General features: G+C 43.2%; 1 protein-coding gene across 3 annotated transcripts in view; it reads right to left on the bottom strand.

The window, feature by feature from the left end:
- Positions 1-18,565, bottom strand: part of dnai4 (dynein axonemal intermediate chain 4) — a 209,672-nt gene that overhangs the window by 130,263 nt on the left and 60,844 nt on the right. For all 3 annotated transcript variants that reach the window (XM_068037286.1, XM_068037287.1, XM_068037288.1), the window contains exon 5: positions 16,449-16,605. In XM_068037286.1, coding sequence (XP_067893387.1) covers positions 16,449-16,605 — 157 coding nt within the window. The remainder of the gene's footprint in view (positions 1-16,448; positions 16,606-18,565) is intronic.

Raw genomic sequence — 18,565 nt, 5'->3', positions numbered from 1 at the left:
TGGGACATTTTCCATTATCCTGTCCATGTATTGTTGGAAAATGTCTTGGCTGATACACAGACCAAACAGTAACCATCTGAAACAATATCTCCAATGGTGTTCTAAACGTTGTGAGTAGTTGGGACTTGGTGGCTAAGTGGACAGACCAGTAACCATGCTTCGCATCTAGCTTTGAAAAATACTTTGCACCAGTAAACGTGGGATTCATCTCCTCCAGGGTCGGGATTTTATGCGGGCATCTCGAGGACTAAATTCAGCTGTTGCAGGTCTAAGCAAATCCTGAAATTGCCATCTTTCTTCAGCAAGCAGGTAATCGAGCTGCACCAATCTGAATGCTGATGCACGCGGCGGATGACTCCATTGTGCTCCATCTCAGCGAGCTCCACTTTAAGCTTCTCTTGAATGTGCATGCTGCATTTCCTTGGTGTATAGATAGTAGGAACTGCATCCTCCCTCACGTGCAATATGGCATCACCCTTGAAATCACCGATTGCATCAAATCTATCTGGATAAAATAATGTCAGGTCTCTAACTGACTCAATGCAATTGGCGTTGCAATCTTCTGTACCTTTTGGTGCGGTGTTGACCTCATGTATTGTGATGATTCATAAATCTTGGCAGACCGGAAGTCTTGCAACAGTTGGTCCAATTGTGTGTACAATATAAAACATTTGTGATGGCATTCGGAGATCCCACTGTATGGTTATCTCTCCAATGCACTTGATTGGAGAATCATTGTAGGTAGTCAGTCTAGCTGTGGTGGGTCGTACCATAGATCCTCATTTCTTTAAGTACATGTCCTTCAGTAGACAGAGGAGCAGAATATTTGCACTTGCTCCAGTGTCCATTTTTACTCTTTGAGTTTATGCTTACCACTGTTCTGCAGAAATATAATCCTGATCATGGCAAATGCCTCAGATTACATAATATCATTGACATCTTGATCCAAGTGAACTATGTGAAATGCTTGCTTGCTGTTCACGGGAGTGCATTCTTCATCTGTGTCTTCATGGCAATCTGTCTCTCTGCTGACCTGATGTACCTGCTTGGGCTTTGTTTTGTGTTTGCATACCTTTTGTGGTATTTGCCACCCTGTCATATAGACATTCTCTCTGCATGTGATCTGCCAACATTTGTGTGTGCAATATCTGAGCTCAGCCTTCTGTACTATCTTGCCCAATGTCCTCACATGTCACATGCTTTGCACTGGTCCTGGTATGCTGGACAACTGCGAATTTGGTGAGTCAGGCCACCTTTGCCACAAGGTTTAGCAGACCTCTGAGACTTAGTTACCATACCAATTGCTGCAGCTGCACCCAATGCTTGTAACTGTTGGTGCCCAGTCATGACGGCTTCAAATTTCCTTCCATAACAGCATCTGTGGTGTGCCCTTTCTTCTTTTCAAGAAGGTCTTTTTGAAAGGCCTCTAGTGCGTAGATGCAATTACTAGTTCTATATTCCATTCCAACCTTTCAATATCTGCAAAGTTGGCTTCTTGAATTTTGTCTCAGCATCTTGCAATAAACTGGTCAATGGACACATCTTGCCTTTGCAGGTAGGTCATAAGCTCAAGCCTATGTACTCAGAAATTTACCTTCACCTTGAGTTGCTCTTCTGGAAATGTCCATAGCTTGCTAGGGTCCTTCTGATCCTCAGCTGACAATCCTGATGTGTAAATCCATTGCAGGCCCTCGTTGCCCAGTGCAATTTTGATTTTGATAGCTTGATTCTCTTGTTCACTCACTTCCTCATCCAAGAAACTCAGTTCCATCCATTGTCGAAACAATTTAAATTCAGATGCTATGACCAATGCCTTCCAGTCCATAACTGGATGCCTGAAAGCCATTTTCTGGATGATCCTGCTGTTTCACAATACAGGCTTTTCACAGGTTTTTGTTTCCACAGGCACTCTCCTTTCTGTTTCCTTGTTTAGACAGGTTCATTTTTGTTTTTGCAGGACTGTCCCTTTTAAGAGTGAGAGACTACATCTCCTTTGTTTACACAGCCTGTGTTTTTTTAAACTGAGGGAGCAGTTCTTTGTTTGCACAGCCTGTTCGATTTTGGTTAAACTTGGAGAGCTTTGTTTTAAACTGAGAGCAATTTGTTTTAGAGAGCCACAGCTTGCAATACCGGCAACTGCCACAACCAGCCTCTTGCACTGCACCGGACCTCCAGTGGGGCTGTTGGGTTCTTCCCACTCTTTTAGGCTTAGGCCCTGCCCACAAAGCAAAGAAAACTGGGAAAACAAAAGCAGTACTACTTCTTTTCCACTTTTTCGACCCACTGCCAGATTAGTTGAAAGCTCCGATCTCCTAGCAAATTGCCGCCTGTACTCCGAGAGTTTCAACATCTCCTGGGGTTCTGTCTGTGCTCTCCGCCTGAATCTTCAGCCACTCCAGGTAAGCAATCAGCTGTTCTTTGTCTTCTCTTGGTGCATTCTTCAGAAAAAAATCAAATGTTGCCATGATGTAATAATTGGTGGTCTTCCAAAAAATATAACCCTAACGTTGCCACTAATATTTCTTGTTCCTTCAGTATGTGAACTATTGTAAGACTCACAGGACTACAAATAATATTCAAAGAAAATGTGGATTTGTATTGTAACTTTGCTAGAGTATATATATAATATATATAGCTACTGGAGGAGCCAAAATAATACACGTCTCACTCTGTTGGGCTACACCCATAACTGCCTGGTCATGCGTGACATGTGGAAGGAAGAGAGGAACTTGGTGAAATTATAATCACCAGGGAAGCAGTACTGACCAAACTAATGGAGCTGTGGGCTGACAAGTCCCTGGGTCCTGATGGGCTTCATCCTAGGGTCTTAAAAGAAGTGGCTAATGAGATAGTAGATGCGTTGGTGTTAATTTTTCAAAATTCACTAGATTCTGGAAAGGTTTCATCAGACTGAAAAGTAGGAAATATAACCCCTCTATTCAAGAAGGGGGGAGGCAGAAAACAGGCAACTATAGGCCAGTTAGCTGGACGTCTGTTGTGGAGAAGGTGTTAGAATCGATCATTAAGGAGGCTATAGCTGGGCACTTAGAAAAACACAAGGTAATCGGGAATAGTCAGCATGGTTTTGTGAAAGAAAAATTATGTTTAACCAATTTATTGGAGTTCTTTGAAGGAGTAACATGCGCTGTGGATAAAGGGGACCCCATTGATGTACTGTACTTTGATTTCCAGAAGGCATATGACAAGGTGCCACATAAAAGGTTATTGTGCAAAGTAGAAGCTCATGGTGTAGGGGATAACATATTAGCATGGAGAGAAGATTGGCTGGCTGGCAGAAAGCAGAGAGTATGCATAAATGGGTCCTTTTCTGATTGGCAGGATGTGACGAACAGAGTCCCGCAGGGGTTTGTGCTGGGGCCTCAACGTTTTACAATTTACATCAATGACTTAGATGAGGGGAGCGATGGCATGGTAGCAAAATTTGCAGATGACACAAAGATGGGTAGGAAAGTATGTTGTGAAGAGGACATAAGGAGGTTGCAGACCGATATAGATAGGTCGAGTGAGTGGGCTAAAATCTGACAGATGGAGTATAATGTGGGAAAATGTGAAGTTGTTCACTTTGGCAGGAAGAATAAAAAAGCAGAGTATTTCTCAAACGGGGAACGACTGCAAAATTCCGAGGTGCAGAGGGATCTAGGTGTTCTAATGCATGAGTCACTAAAGGTTAGTATGCAGGTACAGCAATAAAGAAGGCTAATGGAATGCTATCCTTTATTACAAAAGCAATTGAAAATAAAAGTAAGGGCGTTATGCTTCAGTTATACAGAGCATTGGTGAGACCACATCTTGAATACTGTGCGCAGATTTGGTCTCCTTATTTAAGGAAAGATGTGAATGCATTGGAGATGGTTCAGAGGAGGTTTACTAGACTGATAGCTGGAATGAGCGGGTTGTCTTATGAGGAAAAGTTGGACAGACTGGACTTGTTTTCACTGGAGTTTAGAAAAGTGAGGGGAGACTTGATTGAAGTATATAAGATCCTGAACAGTCTTGACAGGGTGAATGTGGAGAGATGTTTCCTCTTCTGAGTGAGTCCAGAACTAGGGGGCACTGTTTGAAAATTAGGGGTCACCCTTTTAAGACAGAGACAAGAAGAAATTTTTTTCTCTCAGAGTTGTGCGACTTTGGAACTCTCCGTCTCAGAAGGTGGTAGAGGTGGTGTAATTGAATATTTTCAAGGCGGAGGTTGATAGATGCTTGTTAGGCAAGGGAATCAAAGATTATCAGGGGTAGGTGGGAGTATGGAATTCGAGACAGAAACAGATCAGCCATGACCTTATTAAATGGCGGAGCAGGCTCAACGGGTTGAATGGCCTACTTTTGCTCCTAATTCTTATGATCGTATTACATGACATCACTTCTTCCGATTAGCTTCACTTACAGCTTCTTAAGGTGGTCCTTTTAAGTCGTCCCTCAACACACTGGACTGCAGAAAGAAATTGAATACCCTGACCAGGACAGTCAAGGAAAGCTAATTTACTCTCATTTCCCTCCCCCCTGGCATTACCAACAATGTGGTCATGGACTGCTGCAGAGCGCTGTAACGTACATCAGTGATCCCAGGTTTGTTGAAGTCAATTCTACATTTGCTGTAATAAGAAACATAGCTCATCCAGAGCTTCTTTGGTGAAATGCGGGCCTCTAAAGAATAGCACCTGACCAACATCTTAGAAGCAGTGTTGGGATCTGCAGGGCTGTTGCTAGGAAGAAGTAATTAGGTCTCATCTGCTTTCCACAATGTCAAATGAAGCATTTTTCTCTGTATTTCTCATCTTCCTGCCCTTTTCTACCTTCATTAAAATCAAGAAAAATCCCCAGTGGGAAACCCAGATTGAGACTTGTGTAACTCTCAATGAATAAAATCAAAATTTAGCCCTGATACTATGCTGAGGCAAATTGAAGGCCCCCTCCACAGCTTTAAAATAAAACAAATTGTTGAAATTGCTTCTAAACTGGCCAAGTGATTGGTGTTATTTGGGGTCAGACAAGTAGCTTTAAAGATAAAACATCTTGATCCACTGTTGGAGCCATTAATACTGCTTTAGACAGGTGTGATTTAAAATTGGGTCAATCCCTCACGGAAATTATGGTATTTTGGATGGACAATGCCATTATCCCAACATTCCCATATGTCCACCAGAACCCACTTCTGACAAAATATGAGATACCTATTAAACACGAGGGGACATAGCTTTAAGTTGAGGGGTGATAGATATAGGACAGATGTCAGAGGTAGTTTCTTTACTCAGAGAGTAGTAGGGGCGTGGAACGCCCTGCCTGCAACAGTAGTGGACTCGCCAACTTTAGGGGCATTTAAGTCGTCATTGGATAGACATATGGATGAAAATGGAATAGTGTAGGTCAGATGGTTTCACAGGTCTGCGCAACATCGAGGGCCGAAGGGCCTGTACTGCGCTGTAATGTTCTAATTCTAATTCTAAAAAAGGAGCAGAGACTGGAGAATCTGTACCCTGCTCCATTTTCTTCCCCTCCCTGCCCAGGTCTGACCTGCACGTTGGAAAATTGCAGAGAATTTGGAGCCTTTAAATGTACTTCTGCCTTTTCTGCAGCACTGAGCAATGTTGGTGTCATTCTGGAGAGCCATAATTATGATTGAGCACAACTGAAAGTGTACTATTGGAAAATGGGGTGTGCGATATCACCACATAATTAACAACTCATTTAAATGTACCCAACTTTGGCTAAATATGACAATGGAAAATTGATTGGGATACTAATGGGTGGAGATCATGTCGTGAGAATGAACTCTATTTGTAGGAAAATAAGAGCTATTTTTCACTGCAGTCTATTTGCCTCTTGCTTAATTAAATCCACAGGCTCCAAACTGAGTTATGTTAAGAGAATCTAATATAATCTCAGAGGTCTCATAAAGAAAACACTTCACCATAGATAAAAAGCTCTTTAATGACCGCTTTAACAAGGGCAATTAGGGATGGACAATTAAGTGCTGGCCTTGCTAGCAATGCTCATATCCAAAGAACGAATAAAAAAAGTTGTGGAAGTTCCATTTGAGATCAGAGGAGATAGTGAATAAATGAAGTACTAAGCCAATACAGGGTCATTATAGGACAAAAGCAAAATACTGCTGATGCTGAAAATCTTAAATAAAAACAAAAAATGCTGGAAAGAGGTCAGGCAGCATCTGTGGAGAGAGAAACAGTTAACTCTTCAGGTTAATGACCTTTCATCAAGGTAATTACAGGACCATTAGCTTAACCTCAGTTCTATGAAAGTTGTTAAAAGGGATCTTTAGCGGTACACTGTCCAACCATCTTGACCGAAAAGGGGTTAACACTGACACGTAACATGGCTTTCAGAAAAGGTCACGGCTTACTAACCTGATTGAATATTTTGAAGAGATTACTAAGTGAATTGATGATGGTAGCCTTGTCAACATCCCTTATTTGGACTTTCAAAAGTTTTTGACAATGTACTACGTAATAGCTGCTACGTAGGACTGTGGGGGATGGAGGCAGATGTTGGGTTAGATAGGGATGTGGTTGCTCTTTTGTAGACAAAGGGTTGCCATTAATGGGAGCAGCTCGCGTAGAAATGGTTACTAATGAAATCCCATAGGGATCAGTGTTAGGATTGTTGCTCTTCAAGATCTTTTTCAATGATCTGGGAAAAGGCATTGGAAGTTACTGTTCACTAATGATACAGAAACTTGTGCAAGTGTCAGAATCCTTGAGGAGAGTAAACATTACATCTGACCTAAATGCAGTGGGAATGGGTTCACATCTGGCAGATGACACTTAATGTATATAAATGTGGTACAATGCATGTGGGTAGATGCTGGGTTTCATGGTAAAGTCTATTGAGAGGGAAAGAGAACTAAGTAGTATTGTTATGACAGTGCTTCCATTTTTTGTTAAACTTTTGAGGACTTCTATTTAAATTGTGGAAATGGATTCATTTTTAGGAGGCTGAAGATTTTATAATTACTGGACTCTTTTTTTAAAGTTCATCAAAGGGACACTTGAGATGTTGTTGAAAACAACCTTTTGCTGGAAATCATGTGATTTAAAATAAACAACAGAAAATTTGGATTAAAGGACTATTTACAGAGAAGCAACAAGGCAAGATTTATGACGGTCTAGGGATTTTTGACCTGCTGTTTGGAGAGATTGGACAGAGTTGGGGGTGTGGACAGTGTTTCAAAAAAACAGTTGTAGAAAACTTGCCAAGGGAGCAAACCCTAACACAGCCTTTTCCATCTCTTTGAAAAGCCTGCCAATTTTTCCATCTCTTTGAGAAACTCTTAGAAACGAGTGTAAGAAATAGAGAAATTGATGATGCATTCCTCCTGAAAGGCCTGCCTGAAATCCCAGTTGCCGCATTTCTCCTGAGATGCTGGAAATACCTGCCAGATAAATCCTCAACGCTGCCTGACCTTGGGATGCCAAACCAAAAAAAGGGGACAATTGACATCTTTCCATATCTTCTCTTTTTTTCTTCAAGAATTAGCAAGTATTTGGCCAAAGTATTCTCTTTTGTCTTTTTTTGTAACATTGTAAAAAGAACATTTCTATTTTTTCCAGTTAACCGGTGTTTGTGTGTGTGTGTGTGTGTGTGTGTGTGTGTTTGTGTCTGTGTGAGTGAGGGACTAAGGTAAAAGGGAACTTTTATATTTCAATCTGTGTGTTAATGCTTTGCTTCATTACTGGTTATGTCTTGTTTTATAATAAACTGATAATTTTGTTGTTTATTAAAGAAATCTAGTTGGTGCATTTTATTCTGGGATAAAAATAGAGTCTATGATTGACTGTATCGGTAACTGGGTAAACATTTAAATTAAAGCAAAATACTGCGGATGCTGGAAATCAACAGATTAACAAAAAACTTCTTTTCTTCCTTTCAGGTGTCAAGGAATGCAAGCTCCAGCAGCTAATGAGGACTAATGCCCCTCCAGATCCTTCTTCCCCTTCACTTCCCTCTGACCCCAGCCCTTCTGATCTGACCCCTTGCCGTGTATTCACTATACCCTCTGACCTCCCCCACTCTGACGCTGAATGTTCTGTACTCAGCAAAGGACTCAGTTTTATCCCCTTACGCCCCCACCTCAATGAATTCCATGCTCGGCATGACGTTGAGCTCTTCTTCCATTGCCTCTGCCTCCGAGCTCACTTCTTTGGCCAGGAGTTCTCCCCCCGATCAACAGACCCATTCACCTGCCTCCAGCATTTTCCCTCTACCTGGGTCCTCCCTCTGGCCTCTTATCAGCTCTTGATCTTTTCATTGAAAACTGTCGGCGAGACATTGGTCATCTCAATTTCTCTGCCCCCTCACTCATTCTAACCTGACCCCCTCTGAACTTGCCGCACTCCGTACTCTCAGGTCTAACCCTGACATTGTCATTAAACCTGTTGTATGATGTACCGACCTCTACCTTGTAGAGGCTCAGCGCCAACTCTCAGACACTTCTTCCTACTTCCCCGGACCATGATCCCACCATCGAACATCAGGCGACTGTCCACAGGACTGTCACTGACCTCATCTCCTCTGGAGATCTTCCCTCCACAGCTTCCAACTTCATAATCCCACAACCCCGGACAGCCTACTTCTACCTCCTTCCCAAAATCCACAAACAGGACTGTCCCGGCAGACCCATTGTTTCAGCCTGTTCCTGCCCCACTGAACTTATTTCTTCCTATATTGACTCTATCTTTTCTCCGCTGGTCCAGTCTCTTCCTACTTCCGTGACTCTTCTGATGCCCTATGTCATTTTGACAATTGCCAGTTTCCTGGCCCCAACCGCCTCCTCTTCACTATGGACTTCCAATCTCTCTACACCTCCATCCCCCGCCAGGACGATTTGAGGGCTCTCCGCTTCTTCCTTGAGCAGAGGCCCAACCAGTCCCCATCCACCGCCACCCTCCTCCGCCTGGCTGAACTTGTTCTCACATTGAACAACTTCTCCTTCAACTCCACTCACTTCCTTCAAGTAAAAGGTGTTGCTATGGGTACCCGCAAGGGCCCTATTTATGCCTGTCTTTTTGCGGGATATGTTGAACATTCTTTGCTCCAGTCCTACTCAGGTCCCCTCCCCCAACTCTTTTTCTGGTACATTGATGACTGTATCAGTGCCGTTTCCTGCTCCCGCCCCAAACTGGAAAAGTTTATCAACTTTGCTTCTAATTTCCACCCTTCTCTCACCTTTACATGGTCCATCTCCGACACTGCCCTCCCCTTCTTTGACTTCTCTGTCTCCATCTCTGGGGACAGGCTGTCTACTAATATTCATTATAAGCCCACCGACTCCCACAGCTACCTCGACAACACTTCTTCACACCCTGCCTCCTGTAAGGACTTCATTTCATTCTCCTAGTTTCTCCGTCTCCGACGCATCTGCTCTGGTGATGCTACCTTCTATGACAGCGCTTCTGATAAGTCTTCCTTTACCCTCAACCGAGGATTCTCCCCCACTGTGGTTGACAGGGCCCTCAACTGTGTCCTGTCCATTTCCCACACCTCTACCCTCACCCCTTCCCCTCCCTCCCAGAACCGCGACAGGGTTCCCCTTATCCTCACTTTCCACCCCATCAGCCTCCGTATCCAAAGGATCATCCTCCGCCATTTCCGCCACCTCCAGCGTGATGCCACTACCAAATGCATCTTCCCCTCCCTTCCCCTGTCAGTATTCCGAAAGGATCGTTCCCTCCGCGACACCCTGGTCCACTCCTCCATTACCGCCACCACCTTGTTCCCTTCCCACAGCACCTTCCCCTGCAATCGCAGAAGGTGTAATACCTGCCCATTTACCTCCTCTCTCCTTACTTTCCAAGACCCCAAACACTCCTTTCAGGTGAAGCAGTGATTTACTTGTACTTCTTTCAATGTAGTATACTGTATTCGCTGCTCACAATGTGGTCTCCTCTACATTGGGGAGACCAAATGCAGACTGGGTAACCGCTTTGCAGAACACCTCTGCTCAGTCCGAAAGCATGACCCCAAGCTTCCGGTTGCTGGCCATTTCAACACACCCCCCTGCTCTCATGCTCACATCTCTGTCCTGGGATTGCTGCAGTGTTCCAGTGAACATCAACGCAAGCTCGAGGAACAGCATCTCATTTACCGATCAGGCACGCTACAGCCTGCCAGACTGAACATAGAGTTCAATAATTTCAGATCATGATGGGCCCCCCATTTTACTTTTATTTTTAGTTATTTTTTCTTTTTTGTGTTAATTTTATTTTAGTTTGTTCAGTTTGTTTCTACTGTGCCTACCCACCGTGGTTTTTTTTCCTGTTTGTGCTTTGTTCAGTTTTCAGTCCATTAATACCATATCTGGACTCATGCTTTGTCTTTCAGCACACCATTAACATATTGTTTGCCTTTGCTCCATGACCTTCTGGTCAGCTATTCTGTGACCTTGTCCGATCAATACCTTCTCTTTTGTTATCTCTTGCCTCACCCCCAATTTACTTGCTTAAAACCTTTTACATTTCTTATATCTGCCAATTCTGAAGAAGGATCACTGACCTGAAATGTTAACTCTGCTTCTCTCTCCACAGATGCTGCCAGACCTGCTGAGTATTTCCAGCGTTTCTTGTTTTTATTAAACATTTAAATATATGTTTTGACCTGCGGAGAAGTGGAACTAGAAATGACAGTGCACGCCTCCCACCTCGGTTGTAACAGTATAGTATATGAATCTCTTTGACAGAAAGTCACTAACAGGCACAGACTGGCTTCCCCAAAAAGGCACACGATTCTCATGGAGAATGGGGGCTGCCGATAATAGAGCTATGAAACCATTCACAGATGCATTCAGGAAATCTCATTATTTCCCATATGACCAGAGCAACTCCAGTCATTAAGCTGTGGAGTAAGGTATAGTTTGTGCAGGGGTGCAGATTCACAGCAAACATTCAAAAGAGAGCTGAGTGAGTTTCTGGAGGAGGCTGATATCACTGTGTACAAAGGGTCAGTGAAATGTTAAGTAAAAAATTATTAATTAAGAAAGTAATTACGTTAATTAAAACACAATAAGGATGGCAACGCAGGTGATGTGATGCAGCTGCAGTATGTGGGAGCTCCTGGACACCAATGTGATCCATGGCAACAACGTCTGCAGTTTCTATGGCTTGAGGAGCTTCGGCTCAGAGTTAATGAACTGGAGGCCCAGCTACAGACACTGCGATTCATCAAGGAGGGGGAAAGTTACCGGGACACTTTTTTCCAGAAGTCACACCTCTCCGGATCGGGTCTTCTGATTCGGTCAGTGGTCAGAGGCAGGGGTGTGTGACTGCAAGTGAGGCAGGTATGGGGATTGAGAAGGCAGAAGTAGAGGAGCCTCAGCTCTTGCAATTGTCCAACAGGTTTGATGTTCTTTCAACTTGTATGGATGAGAGCAAGGGCTGCAGAGTGGATGAGTAAACTGAAGGGAAGAGTGACTATAATATGATAGAATTTTACTTTAAGTTTGAAAGTGATGCAGTTCAATCTGAAACTAGGGTCTTAAATCTAAACAAAGGAAACTACAAAGGTATGAGGGGCAAGTTAGCTGTGGTAAATTAGAAAACTCCATTAAACGGTATAATGGTAGAAAGGCAAGGCTAGCAGTTAAAGAATTAATACATGGTTTACAACAAATTTACATTCCTTTGAGGCACAAAAACCCAGCAGGAAAACTCATCCAACCATGACTAACAAGAGAAGTTAAATATTGTATTAGATAAAAGAAAGAGGCTTATAAAGTTGCTCAAAAAAGTAGTACGACACAGGATTGGGAGCATTTAGAATTCAGCAAAGGAGGACCAAGAAGCTGATAAAGAAAGAGGAAATCGAATATGAAAGTAAACTAACAAGAAACATAAAAACGGACTGTAAAAGTGTCTATATGTATGTAAAAAGGAAAAGATTAGCAAAGAGGACAGTGAATGTGGTACCATTATTCAAGCAGGGATAAACCAGGTAATTACAGGCAGGCGAGTCTAACATCAGTGGTAGAGAAACTATTGGAAAAAAGTCTGAGGGACAGGATTAATCTCCACTTGGAGAGGCAGGGATTAATCGGGGATAGTCATCATGGCTTTGTCAGGGGGAGATTGTGTCTAACTAACTTGATTGAATTTTTCGAGGCAGTGACTAGATGCGTAGATGAGGGTAAAGCAGTTGATGTAGTCTACATGGACTTCAGTAAAGCTTTTGAGAAGGTTCCGCATGGGAGATTGGTTAAGAAGGTAAGAGCCCATGGGATCCAGGGCAATTTGGCAAATGGGATCCAAAATTGGCTTAGTGGCAGGAGGCAGAGGGTGATTGTCGAGGTTTGTTTTTGCGAGTGGAAGCCTGTGACCAGTGGTGTACCACAGGGATCGCTGCTGGGACCCTTGCTGTTTGTAGTGTACATTAATGATTTAGACGTGAATATAGGAGGATGATCAGTAAGTTTGCAGATGACACGAAAATTGGTGGTGTCATAAATAGTGAGGAGGAAAGCCTTATATTACAGGATGATATAGATGGGCTGGCAAGATGGACGGAGCAGTGGCAAATGGAATTTAATCCTGAGAAGTGTGCATTTTGGGAGGACTAACAAGGCAAGGGAATATACAATGAATGGTGGGACCCTAGGAAGTACAAAGGGTCAGAGGGACCTTGATGTACATGTCCATAGATCACTGAAGGCAACAGCACAGGTAGATAAGGTGGTTAGGAAAGCATATGGGATACTTGCCTTTATTAGGCAAGGCATAGAATATAAGAGCAGGGAGGTTATGATGGAGCTGTATAAAATGCTAGTTAGGCCACAGCTGGAGTACTGTGTACAGTTCTGGTCACCACACTATAGGAAGGATGTGATTGCCCTGGAGAGAGTGCAGAGGAGATTCACCAGGATGTTGCCTGGGCTGGAGTATTTCAGCTATGAAGATAGACTGAAAAGGCTGGAGCAGAAAAGGCTGAGGGGGAACATGATTAAGGTATACAAAATAATGAGGGGCATTGAAAGGATTGATAGGAAGAAACCTTTTCCCTTAGTGGAGGGGTCAATAACCAGGGGGCATAGATTTAAGGTAAGGGGCAGGAGGTTTAGAGGGTTTTGAGGAAAAAATATTTCACTCAGAGGGTGGTTGCAATCTGGAACGCACTGCTTGAAGAGGTGGTAGAGGCAGGAACCCTCACAACATTTAAGAAGTATTTAGATGAGCACTTGGAATGCCATAGCATACAAGACTATGGGCCAAGTGCTGGAAAATGGGATTAGAATAGTTAGGTGCTTGATGGCCAGCACAGACACGATGGGCCGAAGGGCCTGTTTCTGTGCTGTATAACTCTATGACTATGACTCTAAAGACAAATGTGGGCCCATTACCGGCAGACACAGAGGAATGTATTCTGGCGAATATGGAAATGGCAGAGAAATTAAACAAATATTTTGTCTCTGTCTTCATGGAGGATGATACAAAATACCTCCCAGAAATACTAAAGAACCAAGGAACTAGTGAGGATGAGGAACTGAAAGAAATTAGTATTAGTAAAAAGAGTAGTACTGGAGATATTAATGGGACTATAAGTTGATAAATTGCCTGGACCTGATGATCTATTTCCCAGAGTGTTGAAACAGGTGACTGTAGAGATAATGGATGCATTGGTGATCATCTTCTAAAATTCTATAGATTCTGGAACAGTTCCTGAAGATTGGAAGGTAGCAAATGTAATTATTTAAGAAAAGAGAGAGAGAGAAAATGGGGAATGTCATGCAGGGCCCCACCCACCAAGAATGAGGCACATTAATTTTGCCACATGTCTCATGGCATCAAGTCAAACATGGGCAAGGAAACCGCCTGCTGATTACCACCTAGCACCCCCCTCTCCTCGGCTGATGAATCCATTTTAAACACCAATTGGAAGAAGCACGGAGGGTAGCAAGGGCACAAAATGTACTCTGGGTGGGGAGACTTCAATGTTCATCACCAAGACTGGCTCGGTAGCACCACTGACAGAGCTGGCCGAGTCCTAAAGGACATAACTGCTAGATTAGGTCTGCGGCAGGTGCTGAAGGAACCAATAAGAGGGAAAAACCTACATGACCTCGTTCCCACCGACCTACCTGTCCATCTGTCCATGACAGTATTGGTAGGACTGACCACTGCACAGTCCTGGTAGAGACAAAGTCCCATCTTCACCTTGAGGGTACCCACTATCGTGTTGTGTGACACTACCACCATGCTGAATGGGATAGATTTCGAACAGATCTAGCAACTCAAAATTGGGGAGCCATGAGGCACTGCAGGCCATCAGCAGCAGCAGAATTGTATTCAACCACAATCTGTAACCTCATAGCCCGGCATATTCCCCCACTCTACAATTACCATCAAGCCGGGAAACCGACCCTGGTTCAATGAAGAGTGCAAGAGGGCATGCCAGGAGCAGCACCAGTTATACCTAAAAATGAGGTGTCATCCTGATGAAGCTACAACACGGGACTATTTGCATGCCAAACAGCAGAAGCAGCATGTAATAGACAGGGATAAGCGATCCCACAACCAACAGATCAGATCTAAGCTCTGCAGTCCTGCCACATCCAGTCGTGAATGGTGGTGGACAATTAAACAACTGACAGGAGGAGGAGGCTCCGCAAATATCCCCATCCTCAATGATGGGGGAGCCCAGCACATCAGTGCAAAAGACAAGGCTGAAGCATTTGCATCCATCTTCAGCCTGAATTGCCGAGTGGATGATCCATCTTGGTATCCTCCTGAGGTCCCCAGCATCACAGATGCCAGTCTTCAGCCAATTCGATTCACTCCACGTAATAGCAAGAAACGGCTGAAGGCACTGGATACTGCAAAGGCTATGGGCCCTGACAACATTCCAGCAATAATACTGAAGACTTGTGCTCCAAGATTAGCCATGTCCCTAGCCAAGCTGTTCCAGTGCAGCTACAACACTGACATTTACCCGGCAATGTGGAAAATTGCCCAGACATGTCCTGTGCAAAAAAAGCAAGAAAGATCCAACCCAGCCAATTACCGCCCTATCTGTCTACTCTCCATCATCAGCAAAGTGATGGAAGGGGTCGTCGACAGTGCTATCAAGTGGCACTTGCTCAGCAATAAACTGCTCAGTGATGCTCAGTTTGGGTTCCGTCAGGGCCATTCAGTTCCTAACTTCATTACAGTCTTGGTTCAAATATGGACAAAAGAGCTGAACTCAAGAGGTGAAGTGAGAGTGACTGCCCTTGATATCAAGGCAGCACTTGACTAAGTATGGCATCAAGGAGCCCTTACAAAACTGGAGTCAATAGGAATCAGGGGAAAAACTCTCTGCTGGTTGGAATCATACCTAGCACAAAGGAAGATGGTTGTGGTTGTCGGAGGTCAATCATTCCAGTCCCAGGAAATCAGTGCAGGCATTCCTCAGGGTTGTGTCCTAGGCCCAACCATCTTCAGCTCCTTCATCAATGACCTTCCCTCCAACATAAGGTCAGAAGTGGGGATGTTCACTTCTGACTGCACCATTCACAACTCCTCAGATTTGGAAGCAGCACATGTCCATATGCAGCAAAACTTGGACAACATTCAGGCTTGGGCTGATAAGTGGCAAATAACATTCGAGCCACACAAGTGCCAGGCAATGACCATCTCAAACAAGAGAGAATCTAACCATCTTCACTTGACATTCAATGGCATTACCATCGCTGAATCCCCCACTAACAACATCCTGGGGGGTGTCACCATTAATCAGAAACTGAACTTGACCAGCCACATAAATGCTGTGGCTACAAGAGCCAGTCAGAGGCTGGGAATTCTGCAGGGAATTCTGAGTAACCCATCTCCTGTCTCCCCAGTGCCTGTCCACCATGTACAAGGCACAAGCCAGGAGTGTGATGGAATACTCTCCACTTGCCTGGATGGGTGCAGCTCCAATAACACTCAAGAAGCTCGACACCAACCAGGACAAAGCAGCATACCTGATTGGCACCCCATCCACCACCTTCAACAATCACTCTCTCCATCACCAACACACAGTGGCAGCAGTGTGTACTATATACAAGATGCACTGCAGCAACTCGCCAAAACTCCTTCAACAGCACCTTCCAAACCCGCAACCTCTACCACCTAGAATGACAAGGACAGCAGATGCATGGGAACACCATCACCTGCAAGTTCCCCTCCAAGCCACACACCATCCTGACTTGGAACTATATCGCCGTTCCTTCACTGTCGGTGGGTCCAAATCCTGGAACTTTCTTCCTAACAGTACTGTTGGTCTACCAACACCTCAAGGACTGCCATGGTTTAAGAAGACAGCTCACTACCACCTTCTCAAGGGCAATTAGCGATGGGCAATAAATGCTGGACTTGTCAGCAATGCCCACATCCCACGAATGAATAAAAAAAAAATTAATCAAGCCACTTGGCAGGATGATTATAAAATGTGCAAAAAAAAAAACTTACTTGACGGCTTCTGCTTCTCCTGAATCCACTGAAACCATTTCAACAGGAAGATCCAGAAAGGTAAATGTTTCAGTCTCGGTCAGATACACATCTACAATCTTATTAAGATCCTCCTCTGTCAGCTGTTCCCGTACGTCCTCTCTTCGGGTTTGGACATCTGAAATCATAATTACAATATGAGGGGGCAATGGATAGTAATCAGCATTAGGATCTAAGGTTGTTCTAACTTATGAAGAATTTTTATAAGTGAATAGGAAAAATCTGTTTCTACTGGTTGGTAACTAGAGGGCATAAATTTAAGATCATCAACAAAAGAATAAAAGAAGCAGTGAGGAGAAACGTTCTTATGTCGAGGGTTGTTAGGAAAGGAAATGTCCTACCAGAAACAGTGATGGAAGTAGAAACCATAATAGCTTTTAAAAAGGAAATGGAGAAGAAAAATATAAAATACATGAGAAAGGGCAGGCTAACGCGAGTAAATTAATAGCTCTTTTGCAGAACTGGCACCAGTTCAAAGGGTCAAAGGGCCTCTTTCTATGCTGTAAAATTTTATGATTCTATGAATTTTCCACTCTCTAGACCAAAAACACTCATCCGAGCTATCCTGATGTCACCCTAGCTACGAGCAGCTAACTCAGCATAGTTCAGGGAATGTATTCGAGTGATAAATGCTTATCACACTGAATACAAGAGTCCAGCCTTTTGCAGAGTCATATTGAAAAATAATTAATAAAAATTAAACATTTTGAGAGTCTCTTGAATACTCTTGCAGTACCAATTATGAAAATTTTTGAGGTGGGGGGGGATTCATTACTATATAATGTTAATCTGCTTCCTATCTACATAAAATACACATGAGTATTAAACTACTGGACTATACTACAGATCATACAGTACCATAAGATGCCATGACATTGAAAAAGGGCTCATGAGCATTAAAGAACAGTACATAACAATAATAAAAACAAGAAATGCTGGAACCACTCAGCAGGTCTGGCAGCATCTTTGGAAAGAGAAGCAGAGTTAACGTTTCGGGTCAGTGACCTTTCTTCAGTTCCGAAGAAGGGTCACTGCCCCGAAACGTTAACTCTGCGTCTCTTTCCACAGATGCTGCCAGACCTGCTGAGTGGCTCCAGCATTTCTTGTTTTTATTTCAGATTTCCAGCATCCGCAGTATTTTGCTTTTATATTAGTACATAACAATTTATGGATAGGATAGTATGTATGGCAGCAGTATACACAATATAGCCCGTGACTATTGTCATGTGTAGCTCATTCCCCTTCACCTGTATTAGTTTGTATTCTTGCTACTATGTGTGCATCTGGGTCTACATTCACAGTGTAATCATTTGTGAAATATTGATGAGCTGAGATTCAATGCCATTATCCTTCAGTTTCTGGATCTCCAGAAAAAGGCAAGTGATAGTTAAGAGAGCCAAGCTTCCATCCATCAACTAAAAGAGTATAAATAAATTTCAAAAAATTGACAGAATTGTTAGCACTATAGCTTTACGTAAGGAAAGTTTGACCTATATTCAAGATCTGATTACAATGGTGCAATTGAAATCAGGAGCTCATTGAATGAGCAGTCACAATTGCAAGTTTGCATCCCATTCCTCCATGATGTGACTTGGAGCATTTCTGAGGGGCCGTCAAACAGGTCATTGGTTGCTATTGTGGGCCTTGACAAAAAGCGGGCAAGAGACACTGATTAGGCTAAAGCTGCCACTACTCTTCGCAAATAACACTAAGCCCCCATTAGGGGAACACCCTCCTGCCATGATGTAAATGCAAGATTTTTACTTTCCTACTATCCATCTTTGAGACTTACTGTCAAATAGGCAACAGCTAAATTATAGACTCCAGGCCACTAGGTCCCAGTTGAGAATAGTCAATTTCATTTTAGTTAAGACTCTGAAATTTGTGAAATCTCAATCCAATTCATGCTTATTGCAAAACCAACTCTCAGTTTACATTAGTTGACACTATAGTCAATCTCATTCAGGGTTGAATAATTTTGGCCAGTATATTTTTAATTAAATTTTTTCATTTTACTAAAAGAATAAATATGATAATAAACTCTTTGATTAAGTATCATGACAGTTAATGGCTCGACA

This window comes from Heterodontus francisci, chromosome 8, assembly GCF_036365525.1.
Source record: "Heterodontus francisci isolate sHetFra1 chromosome 8, sHetFra1.hap1, whole genome shotgun sequence".
Classification (NCBI taxonomy): Eukaryota; Metazoa; Chordata; class Chondrichthyes; order Heterodontiformes; family Heterodontidae; genus Heterodontus; species Heterodontus francisci.
Note: the sequence above shows the minus strand (reverse complement) of the source record. Positions and strands in the feature narration are given on the sequence as shown.